This window comes from Artemia sp. Qi Xiang Cuo, chromosome 11, assembly GCF_049724085.1.
Source record: "Artemia sp. Qi Xiang Cuo chromosome 11, ASM4972408v1, whole genome shotgun sequence".
In the NCBI taxonomy this organism is placed as follows: Eukaryota; Metazoa; Arthropoda; class Branchiopoda; order Anostraca; family Artemiidae; genus Artemia; species Artemia sp. Qi Xiang Cuo.
Genome location: NC_142804.1, coordinates 67,230,417 through 67,248,594, shown reverse-complemented (window position 1 = coordinate 67,248,594; position 18,178 = coordinate 67,230,417). Strand labels below are relative to the sequence as shown.

The 18,178-nt window shown below is 35.3% G+C and overlaps 1 protein-coding gene across 1 annotated transcript in view; it reads right to left on the bottom strand.

Moving 5' to 3' along the window:
- Positions 1-18,178, bottom strand: part of LOC148947264 (uncharacterized) — a 124,087-nt gene that overhangs the window by 24,438 nt on the left and 81,471 nt on the right. The window contains exons 15-17 of the mRNA XM_089096962.1: positions 13,537-16,654; positions 9,269-9,377; positions 7,197-7,326 (exon numbers count right to left, since the gene is read on the bottom strand). Coding sequence (XP_088953088.1) covers positions 7,197-7,326; positions 9,269-9,377; positions 13,537-16,654 — 3,357 coding nt within the window. The remainder of the gene's footprint in view (positions 1-7,196; positions 7,327-9,268; positions 9,378-13,536; positions 16,655-18,178) is intronic.

The following is an 18,178-nucleotide window of genomic DNA, read 5'->3' as shown; positions in this document are numbered from 1 at the left end:
GTGTAGAAAACTCGCCTTGACATTCTCAGTTTTGAAAAAAGACCCTTTTGCAAACGGGGTATTTCAAAAATATACATCGTTTTTTCACTACTAGGATTTAAATAACACATTTCTTTATTTCGATCATCGATCTACTTAAGACACAATCTAACACAAAGTTACAGGGAGGCACCCTCCTCCCCTGTTTTTAACTGTACAAACTTTAATATAATTTACATATTCCAAGGTTGTACTCTACATGTGTAGAAAACTCGCCTTGACATTCTCAGTTTTGAAAAAAGACCCTTTTGCAAACGGGGTATTTCAAAAATATACTTCGTTTTTTCACTACTAGGAATTAAATAACACATTTCTTTATTTCGATCATCGATCTACTTAAGCCACAATCTAACACAATGTTACAGTGAGGCACCCTGCTCCCCTTTTTTTAACTGTCCAAACTTTAATATATTTTACATATTTCAAGGTTGTACTCTACCTGTGTAGAAAACTCGCCTTGACATTCTCAGTTTTGAAAAAAGACCCTTTTGCAAACGGGGTATTTCAGGAATATACTTCGTTTTTTTTTTCACTAGGATTTAAATAACACATTTCTTTATTTCGATCATCGATCTACTTAAGCCACAATCTAACACAATGCTACAGGGAGGCACCCTCCTCCCCTGTTTTTAACTGTCCAACCTATAATATATTTTATATATTTCAAGGTTGTACTCTACCTGTGTATAAAACTCGCCTTGAAATTCTCAGTTTTGAAAAAAGACCCTTTTGCAAACGGGGTATTTCAGGAATATACTTCGTTTTTTCACTACTAGGAATTAAATAACACATTTCTTTATTTCGATCATCGATCTACTTAAGCCACACTCTAACAAAATGCTACAGGGAGGCACCCTCCTCCCCTGTTTTTAACTGTCCAAACTTTAATATATTTTATATATTTCAAGGTTGTACTCAACCTGTGTAGAAAACTCGCCTTGACATTCTCAGTTCTGAAAAAAGACCGTTTTGCAAACGGGGTATTTCAGGAATATGCTTCGTTTTTTCACTACTAGGAATTAAATCACATATTTCTTTATTTCGATCATTGATCTACTTAAGCCACAATCTAACACAATGTTACAGGGAGGCACCCTCCTCCCCTGTTTTTAACTGTCCAACCTTTAATATATTTTACATATTTCAAGGTTGTACTCTACCTGTGTAGAAAACTCGCCTTGACATTCTCAGTTTTGAAAAAAGACCCTTTTGCAAACGGGGTATTTCAGGAATATACTTCGTTTTTTCACTACTAGGAATTAAATAACACATTTCTTTATTTCGATCATCGATCTACTTAAGCCACAATCTAACAAAATGGTACAGGGAGGCACCCTCTTCCCCTGTTTTTAACTGTCCAAACTTTAATATATTTTATATATTTCAAGGTTGTACTCAACCTGTGTAGAAAACTCGCCTTGACATTCTCAGTTTTGAAAAAAGACCCTTTTGCAAACGGGGTATTTCAGGAATATGCTTCGTTTTTTCACTACTAGGAATTAAATAACACATTTCTTTATTTCGATCATCGATCTACTTAAGCCACAATGCTACAGGGAGGCACCCTCCTCCCCTGTTTTTAACTGTCCAAACTTTAATATATTTTATATATTTCAAGGTTGTACTCTACCTGTGTAGAAAACTCGCCTTGACATTCTCAGTTCTGAAAAAAGACCGTTTTGCAAACGGGGTATTTCAGGAATATACTTCGTTTTTTCACTACTAGGATTTAAATAACACATTTCTTTATTTCGATCATCGATCTACTTAAGCCACAATCTAACACAATGCTACAGGGAGGCACCCTCCTCCCCTGTTTTTAACTGTCCAAACTTTAATATATTTTACATATTTCAAGGTTGTACTCAACCTGTGTAGAAAACTCGCCTTGACATTCTCAGTTTTGAAAAAAGACCCTTTTGCAAACGGGGTATTTCAGGAATATACTTCGTTTTTTCACTACTAGGAATTAAATAACACATTTCTTTATTTCGATCATCGATCTACTTAAGCCACAATCTAACACAATGTTACAGGGAGGCAACCTCCTCCCCTGTTTTTAACTGTCCAAACTTTAATATATTTTACATATTTCAAGGTTGTACTCTACCTGTGTAGAAAACTCGCCTTGAAATTCTCAGTTTTGAAAAAAGGGCCTTTTGCAATCGGGGTATTTCAGGAATATGCTTCGTTTTTTCACTTCTAGGATTTAAATAAAACATTTCTTTATTTCGATCATCGATCTACTTAAGCCACAATGATACAGGGAGGCACCCTAATCCCCTGTTTTTAACTGTCCAAACTTCAATATATTTTAAATATTTCAAGGTTGTACTCTACCTGTGTAGAAAACTCGCCTTGACATTCTCAGTTATGAAAAAAGACCGTTTTGCAAACGGGGTATTTCAGGAATATACTTCGTTTTTTCACTACTAGGAATTAAATAACATATTTCTTTATTTCGATCATTGATCTACTTAAGCCACAATCTAACACAATGTTACAGGGAGGCAACCTCCTCCCCTGTTTTTAACTGTCCAAACTTCAATATATTTTAAATATTTCAAGGTTGTACTCTACCTGTGTAGAAAACTCGCCTTGACATTCTCAGTTTTGAAAAAAGGGCCTTTTGCAAACGGGGTATTTCAGGAATATACTTCGTTTTTTCACTACTAGGAATTAAATAACATATTTCTTTATTTCGATCATCGATCTACTTAAGCCACAATCTAACACAATGTTACAGGGAGGCACACTCCTCCCCTGTTTTTAACTGTCCAAACTTTAATATATTTTACATATTTCAAGGTTGTACTCTACCTGTGTAGAAAACTCGCCTTGACATTCTCAGTTCTGAAAAAAGACCGTTTTGCAAACGGTGTATTTCAGGAATATACTTCGTTTTTTCACTACTAGGAATTAAATAACACATTTCTTTATTTCGATCATCGATATACTTAAGCCACAATCTAACACAATGTTACAGGGAGGCACCCTCCTCCCCTGTTTTTAACTGTCCAAACTTTAATATATTTTACATATTTCAAGTTTGTACTCTACCTGTGTAGAAAACTCGCCTTGACATTCTCAGTTTTGAAAAAAGGACCGTTTTGCAAACGGGGTATTTCAGGAATATACTTCGTTTTTTCACTACTAGGAATTAAATAACATATTTCTTTATTTCGATCATCGATCTACTTAAGCCACAATCTAACACAATGTTTCAGGGAGGCAACCTCATCCCCTGTTTTTAACTGTCCAAACTTCAATATATTTTACATATTTCAAGGTTGTACTCTACCTGTCTAGAAAACTCGCCTTGACATTCTCAGTTTTGAAAAAAGGGCCTTTTGCAAACGGGGTATTTCAGGAATATACTTCGTTTTTTCACTACTAGGAATTAAATAACACATTTCTTTATTTCGATCATCGATCTACTTTAGCCACAATCTAACACAATGTTACAGGGAGGCACCCTCCTCCCCTGTTTTTAACTGTCCAAACTTTAATATATTTTACATATTTCAAGGTTGTACTCTACCTGTGTAGAAAACTCGCCTTGAAATTCTCAGTTTTGAAAAAAGACCCTTTTGCAAACGGGGTATTTCAGGAATATACTTCGTTTTTTCACTACTAGGATTTAAATAACACATTTCTTTATTTCGATCATCGATCTACTTAAGCCACAATCTAACACAATGTTACAGGGAGGCACCCTCCTCCCCTGTTTTTAACTGTCCAAACTTTAATATATTTTACATATTTCAAGGTTGTACTCTACCTGTGTAGAAAACTCGCCTTGAAATTCTCAGTTTTGAAAAAAGACCCTTTTGCAAACGGGGTATTTCAGGAATATACTTCGTTTTTTCACTACTAGGATTTAAATAACACATTTCTTTATTTCGATCATCGATCTACTTAAGCCACAATCTAACACAATGTTACAGGGAGGCAACCTCCTCCCCTGTTTTTAACTGTCCAAACTTTAATATATTTTACATATTTCAAGGTTGTACTCTACCTGTGTAGAAAACTCGCCTTGAAATTCTCAGTTTTGAAAAAAGACCCTTTTGCAAACGGGGTATTTCAGGAATATACTTCGTTTTTTCACTACTAGGATTTAAATAACACATTTCTTTATTTCGATCTTCGATATACTTAAGCCACAATCTAACACAATGTTACAGGGAGGCACCCTTCTCCCCTGTTTTTAACTGTCCAAACTTCAATATATTTTACATATTTCAAGGTTGTACTCTACCTGTGTAGAAAACTCGCCTTGACATTCTCAGTTTTGAAAAAAGGGCCTTTTGCAAACGGGGTATTTCAGGAATATACTTCGTTTTTTCACTACTATGAATTAAATAACATATTTCTTTATTTCGATCATCGATCTACTTAAGCCACAATCTAACACAATGTTACAGGGAGGCACCCTCCTCCCCTGTTTTTAACTGTCCAAACTTTAATATATTTTATATATTCCAAGGTTGTACTCTACCTGTGTAGAAAACTCACCTTGACATTCTCAGTTTTGAAAAAAGACCCTTTTGCAAACGGGGTATTTCAGGAATATACTTCGTTTTTTCACTACTAGGAATTAAATAACACATTTCTTTATTTCGATCATCGATCTACTTAAGCCACACTCTAACACACTGCTACAGGGAGGCACTCTCCTCCCCTTTTTTTCACTTTCCAAACTTTAATATATTTGATATATCCCAAGGTTGTACTCAACCTTAGTAGAAAACTCGCCTAGAAATTCTCAGTTTTGAAAAAAGACCCTTTTGCAAACGGGGTATTTCAGGAATATACTTCGTTTTTTCACAACTAGGAATTAAATAACACATTTCTTTATTTCGATCATCGATCTACTTAAGCCACAATCTAACACAATGTTACAGGGAGGCACCCTCCTCCCCTGTTTTTAACTGTCCAAACTTTAATATATTTTACATATTTCAAGGTTGTACTCAACCTGTGTAGAAAACTCGCCTTAACATTCTCAGTTTTGAAAAAAGACCCTTTTGCAAACGGGGTATTTCAGGAATATACTTCGTTTTTTCACTACTAGGATTTAAATAACACATTTCTTTATTTCGATCATCGATCTACTTAAGCCACAATCTAACACAATGTTACAGGGAGGCACCCTCCTCCCCTGTTTTTAACTGTCCAAACTTTAATATATTTTACATATTTCAAGGTTGTACTCTACCTGTGTAGAAAACTCGCCTTGAAATTCTCAGTTTTGAAAAAAGTGCCTTTTGCAAACGGGGTACTTCAGGAATATACTTCGTTTTTTCACTACTAGGAATTAAATAACACATTTCTTTATTTCGATCATCGATCTACTTAAGCCACAATGTTACAGGGAGGCACCCTCCTCCCCTGTTTTTAACTGTCCAAACTTTAATATATTTTACATATTTCAAGGTTGTACTCTACCTGTGTAGAAAACTCGCCTTTACATTCTCAGTTTTGAAAAAAGACCCTTTTGCAAACGGGGTATTTCAGGAATATACTTCGTTTTTTCACAACTAGGAATTAAATAACACATTTCTTTATTTCGATCATCGATCTACTTAAGCCACAATCTAACACAATGTTACAGGGAGGCACCCTCCTCCCCTGTTTTTAGCTGGGCAAAAAATGAGAGAAAGTAGCTCGAGGACAAACTTTAAGAAACTGATTTGAACTGTCAAGTGGACAAGTCTTACACGTGCTGTAGGACATTCATTTGCTATTAATCAGATGTTATTGATTGCAAACTATTTACTGTAAACTCCTGGAGTTATGTTTAAAATTTGGACGTTTATTTTACAAAGGGTTGTGAGCTGTGGAATACAGATGTTAAAGACTCACAAATAAATATAAATAAATTTTATAAATATAAATAAATCTAATAATATAAATTTCTTATTTAAAGCCACAGAGTTCAATTTTCTGTTTCTGGTATATTCAAAGATACTACTAACGGCTTTATTACTACTGTCGAAGTTAAAACAGAAGCCACATGTATGTTTTGAAATCGAAGAGAGAGTCTTACAATGAAACATTAAAGTTTGGAGTCACACACTCATCAAGTAAGAGAGTTGGGTTGAATAAGCTAAAATTTTAGTTACCAGAGTTGATCTTTTTAAATATTTCAGTATTAAAGCCCTGGTTTCGAAGACCTGAGCCCAGACACAGATTTGTTGTTATCTACGAGAAACAGAATCAGACAGAATCAAAATTCACAGGGAAAGTTGCCTTTGACACCCTAAACTTGCAGCCATGTTTTAAATCATGAGAATTAAATGAGCATTTATTGCAAAAAAAATTTCCCATTGACAAAGGCTTGGCCATGACTTCGTTATGTCCTATGTCTCTGATATTCTGCAAATGGTGTTTTATTATCTTAGATTCAACACAGTAGGTCCCGTTACGTCTCAATTTTTCAATGATTTCTGTTTAACTTTCTGGCCACTACCCAATAATTACTTACCACTTACCCAATAATTACTAATGATTTGATCTTCATAAAGAGGGTAAGCTTCATAAAGTGGTTACCAATAACCACTTACCCAATAATTACTACCCAATATTAATGATTTCTGGCCACTACCCAATAATTTAGATCAAGGGGTAAAACCAAGTAAATGGGGCAAGATTTCATAAGACTACCTTTAATCAAACTAGCTCACATATGTCAACTTACCTTAAGAATCTTCCAGCAAAGGTCAGTGATGATTGCCAGGTCCATAAAAAAAGACCGAGCGTTCATATCAACTGACAAATCTTAATTGACAATACTCTAAGACAGTGTCAGAAAGTGATAAAGTAGACAAAAATAACAGTTTTTTCTTAAAGTAACTAATAAACAAATTTAAATTAATTAAAATAACTTAATTAAAATAACGAAAAACACACCTTTCAAAATCAAGAGAGGGAGGGCATTTTTTGTTTTACTTTCGATTCTTTTAAAATAAAATACCAAAAAAAGATTTTTCAAAATGTAGCACGGCAATTGCCCCCCCCCCTCTATCGGCGCCTCTTCGTTCATCTGTCGGCAGGGTGGAATTGTTTTTCTTATATGCTGAGTTTCCTATCTGTTGGATGAGTGTTATTATTTAGTTTATATTGCATTTAATTTATAAAACCTTATACTTTACCTGCTTTTTCTGAGATGCACTCTCAATTTCTGGGATGGAATCGGAATTAAAATCTTCCGACTTTTCAGCTTTCTCTTTCTCTTGAGCCTTTTCTCCACTCTTCTTCCGTAGTCTTTTAGCAGCATTTGGTCTGAAAAATAAAATAAAATGCAGCTCTGTTTAACAGTGTTAAGCTTATGAAGATCAAATCATCAGTTTTTCCATGAAAAGTAAATAGCGAATTCCAAACTGAAAACGAGCAGAAATAAGCCCATGTGTGGCAGAAACAAACAGAAATTACCAATAATGAAGAAATAAAACATAAAACGTATGGATATTGCCATATAATATGTTGCCGCTTCCTCAAACCCCTAAAAGGTTAACGTGATTTGCCCTTCACTGAAAAAGGGATATTTGGAACAACTTGTTTTTTTTTTATTATAAAAAAACTAAACTAATACAATTTCTTATCAAGGAATTAATAGGTAAAAATCTGAGCTATTGGTTAAATACAGGATATGGCTGAATTTATTAAACAAAACGTCATTCACCTTTAGGGTATTGGCGTAGGGCCCACCGCTGTCTGGGAGCCCTCAAGGTAAATTACTATACTAACATTTTTAACTGTTAACTATGCTGTGGCAATGTATATGACAAAATATTACCACTGCAAAACTGTACTCAGATTACAAAACCACAATAATCTAATTTTGCCATATCCTTTCCCTGAAAAACTTAGAAACATTTTCATTAGCCTAAGCTTTAAAATACATTTTTTTTTTCCACGACGAATTTCATGACGTCAGGCTGCTAAAAACTTAGGTCCTGATTTAGGACTAGCTGTTGCACTGCCTATAATGTTAAGCCAGGGTTTATCTTTGCTTGATATATGTATCATCTTAGATGGTAAATGATTTTCGATAGAATCTGATATGACCTGTTGATATGTCTCAACAGCCTTGTCAGGACCTTGTTTGATGAAGGCTTTCCGATTCTTGGCAGTAAACGTACTTGGAAGACCGTCCCAATCCCCATTATTGTCAAATTTTCAGTTCATATTTCAGCGCTGTAAGAATAAAAAGATTACCTTGGGCTGTAACGGCCACGCGGTTGCTTGCGAAAGACTTGTGCTAAATTTTACTGATTCAAAATCATAAAACTGCACCTTTTTATTGGCCACCACGACTTTCGAAATGTCTTTGGAGCTTGCTTAACTAAAACAAACTGTAAGACAGCTATAAAATACTCTTCAGGATGTCCGTGGAGCAGCCCAAATCGACGGAGTTACCATATCTAGCAGGGAATAGCATCAGCCTTCCTCCTAGATCAAATACAAGGAAAGTCGTGTTTCCCCACCCCCCTCACCAGTTTAGTGAGCCACGTGCTGACAAATACCCAAATATTTAACATGTCTATTTAAAAAAGAGACTTTAATATATTCAAAACACATACAGACCTTTAAGAAGTCAAAGTTTTGGTCACAAAGTCTTAAAAATAAGGATTAAGACCAAAAATCGTTAAAAGACGTTTTGGATATCGAATACTAAATAAATTGTTAGGGGACGAGCTCATACTAAAATGCACTTAAGTAGCCTACATTCACAAAACTAAAATACATTAAAATATGCAAGACTACACGCCCAATACATCTAATAAACGGCACGATGCCTACAAAAAAACTCGGAGATGATTTGTAAGTTTATAGGAAAACCATGTTGAGGGGAACGTTACCATCATCCAGGTAGTCAAAAAGACGCATCTGCAATATCTCAGGAACGGCTACGGGTATTAACTTGATACTTTTGGGGAATATCGAGGGGAATGTTGAGCTAAAAATTATTAATTTGTTGAATATATTATTAATATTTCTATAATAATTGCCTCCTTGAACTTACTCTTAACAAGTTCGTCTCAACACTAAAATACGTCTAAAAATATACACGAATATACGCACAATATCTCTGTGATACCTAAGAACAAAAACACAGCTTGGAAATGGTTTATAAGTTTACATGAAAACCAGCAATGTATCTTCTTGTTAAATTTAATCAGTTTAAATCCAGAACAGGTCATTTAAATGAATGTTTACTTACAAATTCTGAGTCTCTTCAGCTCTCCGGATGTCTGAAGGTTCAGCTTGAAATTCTTCTTTTGCTGGAGAATTGAGTGAAATTCTCAAAGAGCGGCGCTTTTTGGGAGTGCCTGAAAATGTCTAGGCTTTAAAAAAGGAACTTGAGTGATGTATAAATAGGATAAGACTTGAGTGCTGGAGAATTTAGTGAAAATCTCAAAGAGCGGCGCTTTATAGGAGTGCCTGGAAATATTAAGGCTTTAAAAAAGGAACTTGAGTGATGTATAAACAGGATAAGACTTGAGTGCTAGAGAATTAAGTGACATTATCAAAGAGCGGCGCTTTTTGGGAGTGCCTGAAAATATAAAGGCTTTAAAAAAGGAACTTGAGTGGTGTATAAATAGGATAAGACTTGAGTGCTAGAGAATCAAGTGACATTATCAAAGAGCGGCGCTTTTTGGGAGTGCCGAAAATATAAAGGCTTTAAAAAGGAACTTGAGCGATGTATAAATAGGATAAGACTTGAGTTCTGGAGAATTGAGTGAAATTCTCAAAGAGCGGCGCTTTTTGGGAGTGCCTGAAAATATAAAGGCTTTAAAAAAGGAACTTGAGTGGTGTATAAATAGGATGAGACTTGAGTGCTGGAGAATTGAGTGAAATTCTCAAAGAGCGGCGCTTTTTAGGAGTGCCTGAAAATGTCTAGGCTTTAAAAAAGTAACTTAGTGATGTATAAATAGGATAAGACTTGAGTGCTGGAGAATTTAGTGAAAATCTCAAAGAGCGGCGATTTTTAGGAGTGTCTGGAAATATTAAGGCTTTAAAAAGGAACTTGAGTGATGTATAAATAGGATAAGACTCATCGTCAAATAAAATTATTAGTACCTAGTATTAACAATAAACTACAACTATGAATAAAAGTCTATAATCATTTCGAATGCCAATCTAAATTTACTGTTATTATTGCGGTCGATGTCGATCGTTGCATAAAATATATATTGCGACGTCGTCGTCACTGAGAGGAGTGGAGGTGGGAATTAAAAACAAATAAAAAAAACAGCTGATATTCTATATTATCAGATACTGTTTATTTAACAAAAAAAGTAAGGCACCCACAGGGGACGAGGGTTTCAACGGGACAGATTAAGAAATTGATTTGGATAAAAATCCCATGAACAAATGGAGCTAGACAAAAAATGCAATAGAAATCGCACAGTGAATTAGAAAGAAGTTACATAAAAATAAGTTTTTTTTTAAACCGCAAGTTCATAGAGTGAATAAGCGCTCCTCGGACAATACTTTCGTTAATTTTTAATCAACCTCGCACAGCATGCAATAGAAAAGGAATGAGAAAAAGACCTATATACCTCACTTATATAGATCCGTGATTCCCAACGTGGAGCAGAGGCCCCACCGGTGGGGCGTGGCAATATTTTGGTGGGTCATAGGGAAGACGTGCACCCTTTGGCAGATTATACTAGAGAGGAGTCATTTTGAAAAAGGACATTTTTCATGCGAATGACGTCATATTTATATGCATTTAAAGAGCAAAAAAGGTATATGATATTGCATTGATAAATTATATAAAAGGTGTTGTATTTAGACAATATTTTTCATTAGTACAAAATTTGCCTAGAGGACAACTCGAAAAAAGATACCAAGTTAATGGCCTTTCAAGCTTCCTTCAGGTGATTGCAAGTGAAATTTTGAATAACAAATTTGAATATCACAAGGGGGCATCAGGGGGCGTCTAGGTGGGGCATGGCCCAAAATCGTTTGGGAAGCACTGCTATAAACTGATATCTACCAAAATGGTATAATTTTTTACAATTAAAGATCTCAAAAATTAAACTGCTGTTTAATTAGGCAATATTTGGCAAACAATCCCTGTAAATAAAGCTCCCTGCTTATACAATGGTAAAAAATATCATTAATTTTCTTAGATTAAATAAAAAAAAAGAAATTCTTTAACAAAAACTAAAGTGATATTGAACTTAAAACGTGCAAAAATTAATTGAAACAAAAGAAATAAATGTTAAAACGAACAAAAAAACTGTAAATAAAGAAATAAAACCGAAACAAACAGAAATTACACAAAACAATAAAGTTCAACCAGAATATACATAAATTACAACAGATAAGTGTATTATTGTAGTTCAAGCAATGATGTCTCCAAAATGAGATCGCGTCATTTTTACCAATTCTACCTTAAAATCGATTTTTAGCCATAGTCCGAATGGTCACACTCACATCTGGAATATGGTCGAGCGTGACGTACGATTATTTACTCTACAATAGAGAACTGAACGTCTTTTTTTTTTTATCAAAAACAGAAACGGAGTAAAATTCCCTAGAATCTAAGTAATTTTGTTAGGACATCCCACCAAAAATGCAAACTGTTTGTTATTTTGGTTATTTAGAGATCTATAGTTCAGATTTTTAAAATCCGTAAAACTATTGAATGAGGACTTTTTTTGCCGCGTACTGCCACGTAACTAACGTATCTAACGCGTACCTACACGAATCTAACAGAATGATTTAGAGATTGTTTCATAGTTACTCCATTATCTTAAGTTATGTTTTTGAAATGGTCTAGTGATCATGCAAATGCAAAATAGTATCTAAAAACAAAGGTCTAGTTTTTTGAAACCAGTAATCTCTTCTGTAACCATTATCTTTGCTTTATTTCGCATTTAAAAAGAAAATATAGGCCTTTAGTTCGCCTGAAATCGATTGTTCCCAGCTATGAAATCCTTTTTGAAAGTTAATTTATTCTCTTAAACTAGTTGGAATTCATACAGTCCCAGACGCCTATTTTAATTTTTTTTACTTCTCTTGAAATCAATTGTTTCCAGTCATAAAATTCTTTTTCGAAGCTACTTTACTCTCTTAAACAAGCTGGAATTCATACGGTTCCAGAGGCCTCTTTTTTTTAAAATTCTCTTAGAATCAATTGTTTCCAGTCATAAATTCTTTTTGGAAGTTAATTTAAAGTCTTAAACTAGGTGGAATTCATACAGTTCCAGAAGCCTCTTTTTTTAAATCTCTTGAAAACGATTGTTTCCAGTCATAAAATTCTTTTTGGAAGTTAATCTACTGTCTTAAACTAGGTAGAACTCATACAGTTCCAGAAGCCTCTTTTTTTAAATCTCTTGAAAACGATTGTTTCCAGTCATAAAATTCTTTTTAGAAGTTAATCTACTATCTTAAACTAAGTGGAATTCATACAGTTCCAGAAGCCTCTTGAAAACGATTGTTTCCAGTCATAAAATTCTTTTTGGAAGTTAATCTACTGTCTTAAACTAGGTGGAATTCATACAGTTCCAGAAGCCTCTTTTTTTAAATCTCTTGAAAACGATTGTTTCCCGTCATAAATTCTTTTTGGAAGTTAATTTACTATCTTAAACTAAGTGGAATTCATACAGTTTTTGAAGCCTCTTGAAAACAATTGTTTCCAGTCATAAAATTCTTTTTGGAAGTTAATTTACTGTCTTAAACTAGGTGGAATTCATACAGTTCCAGAAGCCTCTTTTTTTAAATCTCTTGAAAACGATTGTTTCCAGTAATAAATTCTTTTTGGAAGTTAATTTACTGTCTTAAACTAGGTGGAATTCATACAGTTCCAGAAGCCTCTTTTTTTAAATCTCTTGAAAACGATTGTTTCCAGTCATAAAATTCCTTTTGGAAGTTAATTTACTATCGTAAACTAGTTGGAATTCCTAGAGTTCTAAAAGCCCCTTTTTTTAAATTTCTTGAAAACGATTGTTTCCAGTCATAAATTCTTTTTGGAAGTTAATTTACTGTCTTAAACTAGTTGGAATTTAAACAGTTCCAGGAGCCTCTTTTTTTATATTTGCTTCTCATGAAATCGATTGTTTCCAGTCATACAATTCTTTTTCGAAGTTAATTTACTGTCTTAAACTAGTTGGAATTCATGTAGTTCCAGAAGCCCTCTTTTTTTTACTTTTCTTATCGATTACTTTACTTATCGATTGTTTTCAGAAAAAAAAAAAATCTTTTTGGAAGCCTCTTTTTATTTTTTATCTCGCACTACGAGATACTACGCATACTACGCATACTACGCATACTAGATACTCGCACTACGCACTCGTATATGTACGTATGAATATTATCGTTTGTATTGGATTGTAGCGAAGACTTGTTCAGTCGTTGCCCCTCTCCTCTTTCTCTTTTTTTTCTGAGCATAGAAAAAGAGAAAGGTGAAACATCACTAAAGCTTTTCTAAGCCTTGGTAGACTTCTTCACCAAAAAATAAAATAAAGAAATTAAAACCTTCTTCTTCAGTCGATATCTTTTCTGAGAGTCGAGAGGAACTTCTCCTCGGAGTACCAGCAAAATCGACACTTCTTCTTCCAGAGAGCCGTGAAGAGCTTTTAATCGGGGTAGCTATCACATCAACACTTCTTCTGCCAGATAATCGTGAAGAACTTCGAGTAGGGGTCAATGTAACCTCAACTGAAGACGCTCGTCTGCCACGACGTTTGGGAGAAGGTTCAGTTGACTGACTTCTTTCTATGTGTGTAGCAAAAAGATCGGGACTTTGCTCACTTTGAAGTGATTGCCTCGTCCTCTTTCTCTTCGCTTTCTCTGCTTTGACTGGACTTGTTTTGCCTGGTGTAAGCCCGAAATTTTCGTCAGCTTCTTCAGACAGAAGCTTTCTCTGACTTTTGCCTTCTGTCAAAGCGGCAAGGGGACTGGCACCATCACTTTCAGGGCTTCCTTTCAGAGGAAGCTTATTTTTTTCTGCAGCTTCCAACTCTTCTTTAGCCTCCTCGCGAACCTTTTTAATGGTTTTTTTATTCTTATGCTTTTGTTTTGCCATTTTCTCTGAAACAGGTTTAGCAGTCAATTCATCTGATGAAGTAGTTGTAATTTCTGCTGTCTCACGCCCAGACTTCGTAGAGATAGCCGGTGATAAAGAGCGTTCCTTCGACCTTAGATCCTTTTCTTCGGACCTACTCCTTGTTTGCCTGGTAAAAGTTTTCTCGGTAAGATCTGCCTTGGAGACTCTTTTTGAGGCAATTTTTGATTTCCTTGGCCTGTCTACTTTCATCTTTGGAGTTTGGATAACAAATTTATCAGCGAATTCTTCTTGTTCTGACGGATGTGCAGTAAATGCATCAGTTGTTTCAATTGTTCCAACTTCATTGCCAGCTGCTGACGTCGAACCAACAAGTTTTTCTGATAAAGGACTATTGATAGCTGCAGTTACGTTCAACGTTTCAGCTTCTTTCAAAACGTTCTCGACCTGAATATCTTCTACTGTTTCTTTTACTTCCCCTGTTGAAATGCTCCTTTCACCTTCATTCACTGGTTCCTCGGTAGCAGGTAGTGGCTCACCAACATGATTCACCTCAGTTTTGGATTTACGGTTCTCTGTATTGTCAGGTGATTTCTCTAGCTTTTCAGGTATTTTCATTTCTTCCTTATTGAGATCCAAAGATTCTCTAGTTTCTTCTACAGAAGGAACTGAAGCACTACTTTCAGGTAATGTTTCCAGAAGAGGCGAGCCTCCAGGTATTTTAGCTTCCTTGTCAATACCTATATCCAACTGGACAGAAACGTTTTCTAGCGAATCAACTTCCATCAAATTTGGCTCCAAGTGAGGCAGTTCTTCAGTCGCAGATTGAACCGCTGACATTTGCTTATTGCTTTCTGCAACTTCATCACTCTGCTCACTTTTTCCTTCACTGATAGCCCCCATTTCTTCTGTATCAACAGGAAGACTCATTTGAGACTGCATACCTACTGACTTTAGCTCTGAAGTTGTGGGATCAATACCAATTATAGTACATCTTACTTTTTCCGTAGAGACTGAGTCAATGCTATCAGCTACATCCATAACTTCTTTAATAATGCTAGACAATTCTTCACCTTTATTTGACGGTGTAGCATCTGATTCTGACAAAAAAATAGCATTATTCTCGTTATGCTTAGGAGCTATGTCACTTGTGAGCGATGCAGCTTCTTTTATTTCCTGCTCCGGTTCCTGCTCGCCCTCCAATGGTCCACCTTCATCTTCAGATGACTCTGATGAAGAATCGAAATTTGGGGGTGGGACAAAACTTGTTGCTTTTCTTGGCTTTGGCGTTGGGGGATAGCTGGGGATGACAAGTGGGCTTATTATGTTTGATATATCTATCTCTGATAAACGTTTGTACTTAGTTAGTCTTCGAGGCTTAAGTGGGGTTATATATTTTTCAGAATCTGCTGATGAAGCAAATAGCACGTCTTTAGACGTTTCAGCGGATACTTCGGTTGATAGATCTTGAATAATTGAAACATTAGATTCTTCCGCATTCAACTTTACTTTTTCAGCTATTAATGAATCCTGACCGTCAAAAGCTTCTTTTATCACTTTCTTTGGCTGTGCATCAGAAGAGCATGTAACATCTTTATCAATGGGAGTTGACTCTTCAGAAGTAGCAGCAGCCGTCGGTTTGGTAAGATCCGCATCAGAGATCGTGCAAACTTTTGTTTTATTTCCACTATGTTCTTTATCAACTGCTTCATCAACATCTTCGACTATACAAGAGTCTTGCCTGCTAACAGTATCTACCCCTTTTTGAGTTCCTATTGCAAAAGTGGAGGATGGAGCCATTTCAGTCTCGACTTGATCATCAGTTCTGGTGACAATCTCTTCCATTTTCATAGGGTTTTCACTTAAAATAGAGCTAGTCTCTCTTAAAGGCTGTGCCGCCAGGACAGGTGATTTTCCTAGTGCTGTTGCAAGTATTTCAGCATCTCCACTAATTTCTTTTATCTCGCAAGGTTTTTGATCATGAACTGTAGTTACTTCTTTTTCAGATCTCCTTTCTAAAGTCAAAACATTTACTTCTCCCGTTGCTCCAGCCTCTTCGAGACTCATATGAAGTTCTTCTCTTTTACGAACATCTTGCTTTGATGTCTTAATAACTTCTTTCAATTCGATATCTGGAACTGAAACGTCTGCGCCTACTTCTACAATATTACCCTTTGTTATTGAAGTTTCTAGGGATGACACTTCCAGTAAAGTAGAATCATGTTTTGCATTCATGTCTACTGGTTTAGTGATGGCTTCTGCCATCACTATTGGAGGATTAAAGGTGACAAATTGGTCAGTTTCTTCCTCGACCTGCATGTCTTGTAGCGGCGATTCTTCATGCTTATCATCAGAATCGTATTGTTTTCTGACTAGTTCTTCTGGCAAAGTCTCAGATGGCAGACTACTTTCAACTTCCATAGATGCAAAGGTTTCAGCATTACTGAGTGTTGATTTATCGATTTCCATAAACGAATCCAAAACCTCAGCAACTTTCTCAGCCGTTAAAGTTTTCTCAACACTTTTTTCCTTCTCATCAGCCTCTGAGGTGAATTTAATGGTAGCCAATACTTCAGGTTTCGAAAGTGTCTAAAAAAGGAAAAAAAATCATCAAGAGTTTTCATTTAGCGTAAAAAGAAAATTCTGAAGGTAAATACGAGGTAGAGCTTTTTTTAGTTAAACTGATACTTTTTCAACCAAAACCTTTTCTTATTTATTAGATTATTTCGTGTCTATCTTGATCCAATTAAGATGTTTACTGACAGAATAACAAAAAAGGCTACTTCTATACATACTTAGCCATATTTTCAAAACAGGACTTTTCTTTGTGGCGTATTCAGCTCAGCAGTATAAATGTGTTGACAAGTAACCGATGAAAGTATAAAACCATTCTTTCAATATTAACAACCCCAGTAGTGATATTTATATAGTTGTAAAACTATCACAGTAAGTAACAAAAACAAGAATAGTAATTTTTGGTTATCGCTTTCTTTAGTAACAAATTAGAAAACTGATTAAATCAGCTATTTTTTATCGTTATTACTTCCGTTTCCTTTTTTTACTTCAAACATTTTATTATTTGTATGTCAAAGACCTCCCCATCTCCAAATTCTGTAGTTTTTAAATCTTACTACTAATCTCATCAGGCCCACAGGCAGAGGGAGAGAAACTCAACCTCCCCCAAACAAAATGTCAAGTCTTCACGGTTTCCCTCGCATTTTCATACATTTTTCGTACAATTCATTGGTTTCTTGGGTTTTGACCAGTTTGTACCTCATCCCGCAATATATTATTGCGTGTAACATCATTCAGCCATGTAAGCAATATCTCCTTGGCGGAGGGGCTAATAATAAAACTAAACTTTATTTAATAATTTGAATACGAAGTGCCCAGAAATTCAAAATAATTTAGGATTTCGGGTGGAGGAGGCCTAGGCCCCAAGCCCCCTGTATACCTCACTGCCATCATTCCATCTTGTCTGCAAATAGTATTTTTACAACAATCTTTTTTATAAAGTAAGTAATAAAGACGTGTCAAACTAAAGCGTGATAGCGAAATATATATATATATATATATATATATATATATATATATATATATATATATATATATATATATATATATATATATATATATAATTTGGTTTTAAAAACATGATGGACAACACAAGAAAAGGTTTGGTTCAAAGAAGGACCGAATAACAAGGTCAATCAAAGGCCAATCAGAGGCAACGCTATGGCGTTGCCTATAGTAAAGGCCATACGGCTCCAATGTTTTATTAATATCTTTTTTCCCAGAGGCACTTCATATGTAAGGGGTCGTCGTAAAAACTTAAAAGGGGGCTCATTAGATTGGAAATCAAAAGTTCTAGTGCCCTTTTTAAGAATCAAAAGTGATCAGAGGGCAACTAGCCCCGCCCCCACGCCCTTTTTTCCCCGAATACATCCGATAAAAATTTTGAGATAGCCATTTTGTTAAAAATAGTTCAATGATCACATAACAAAAACTCTGGGGTCGACGCAGCCCCCAAGGGCCCGGGGGTAGACGTTGTAAGTTATGCCCTGGGGGCATATATTGTTCTTATGGAAGGAATGCTCGTATAAACTTCAGAGA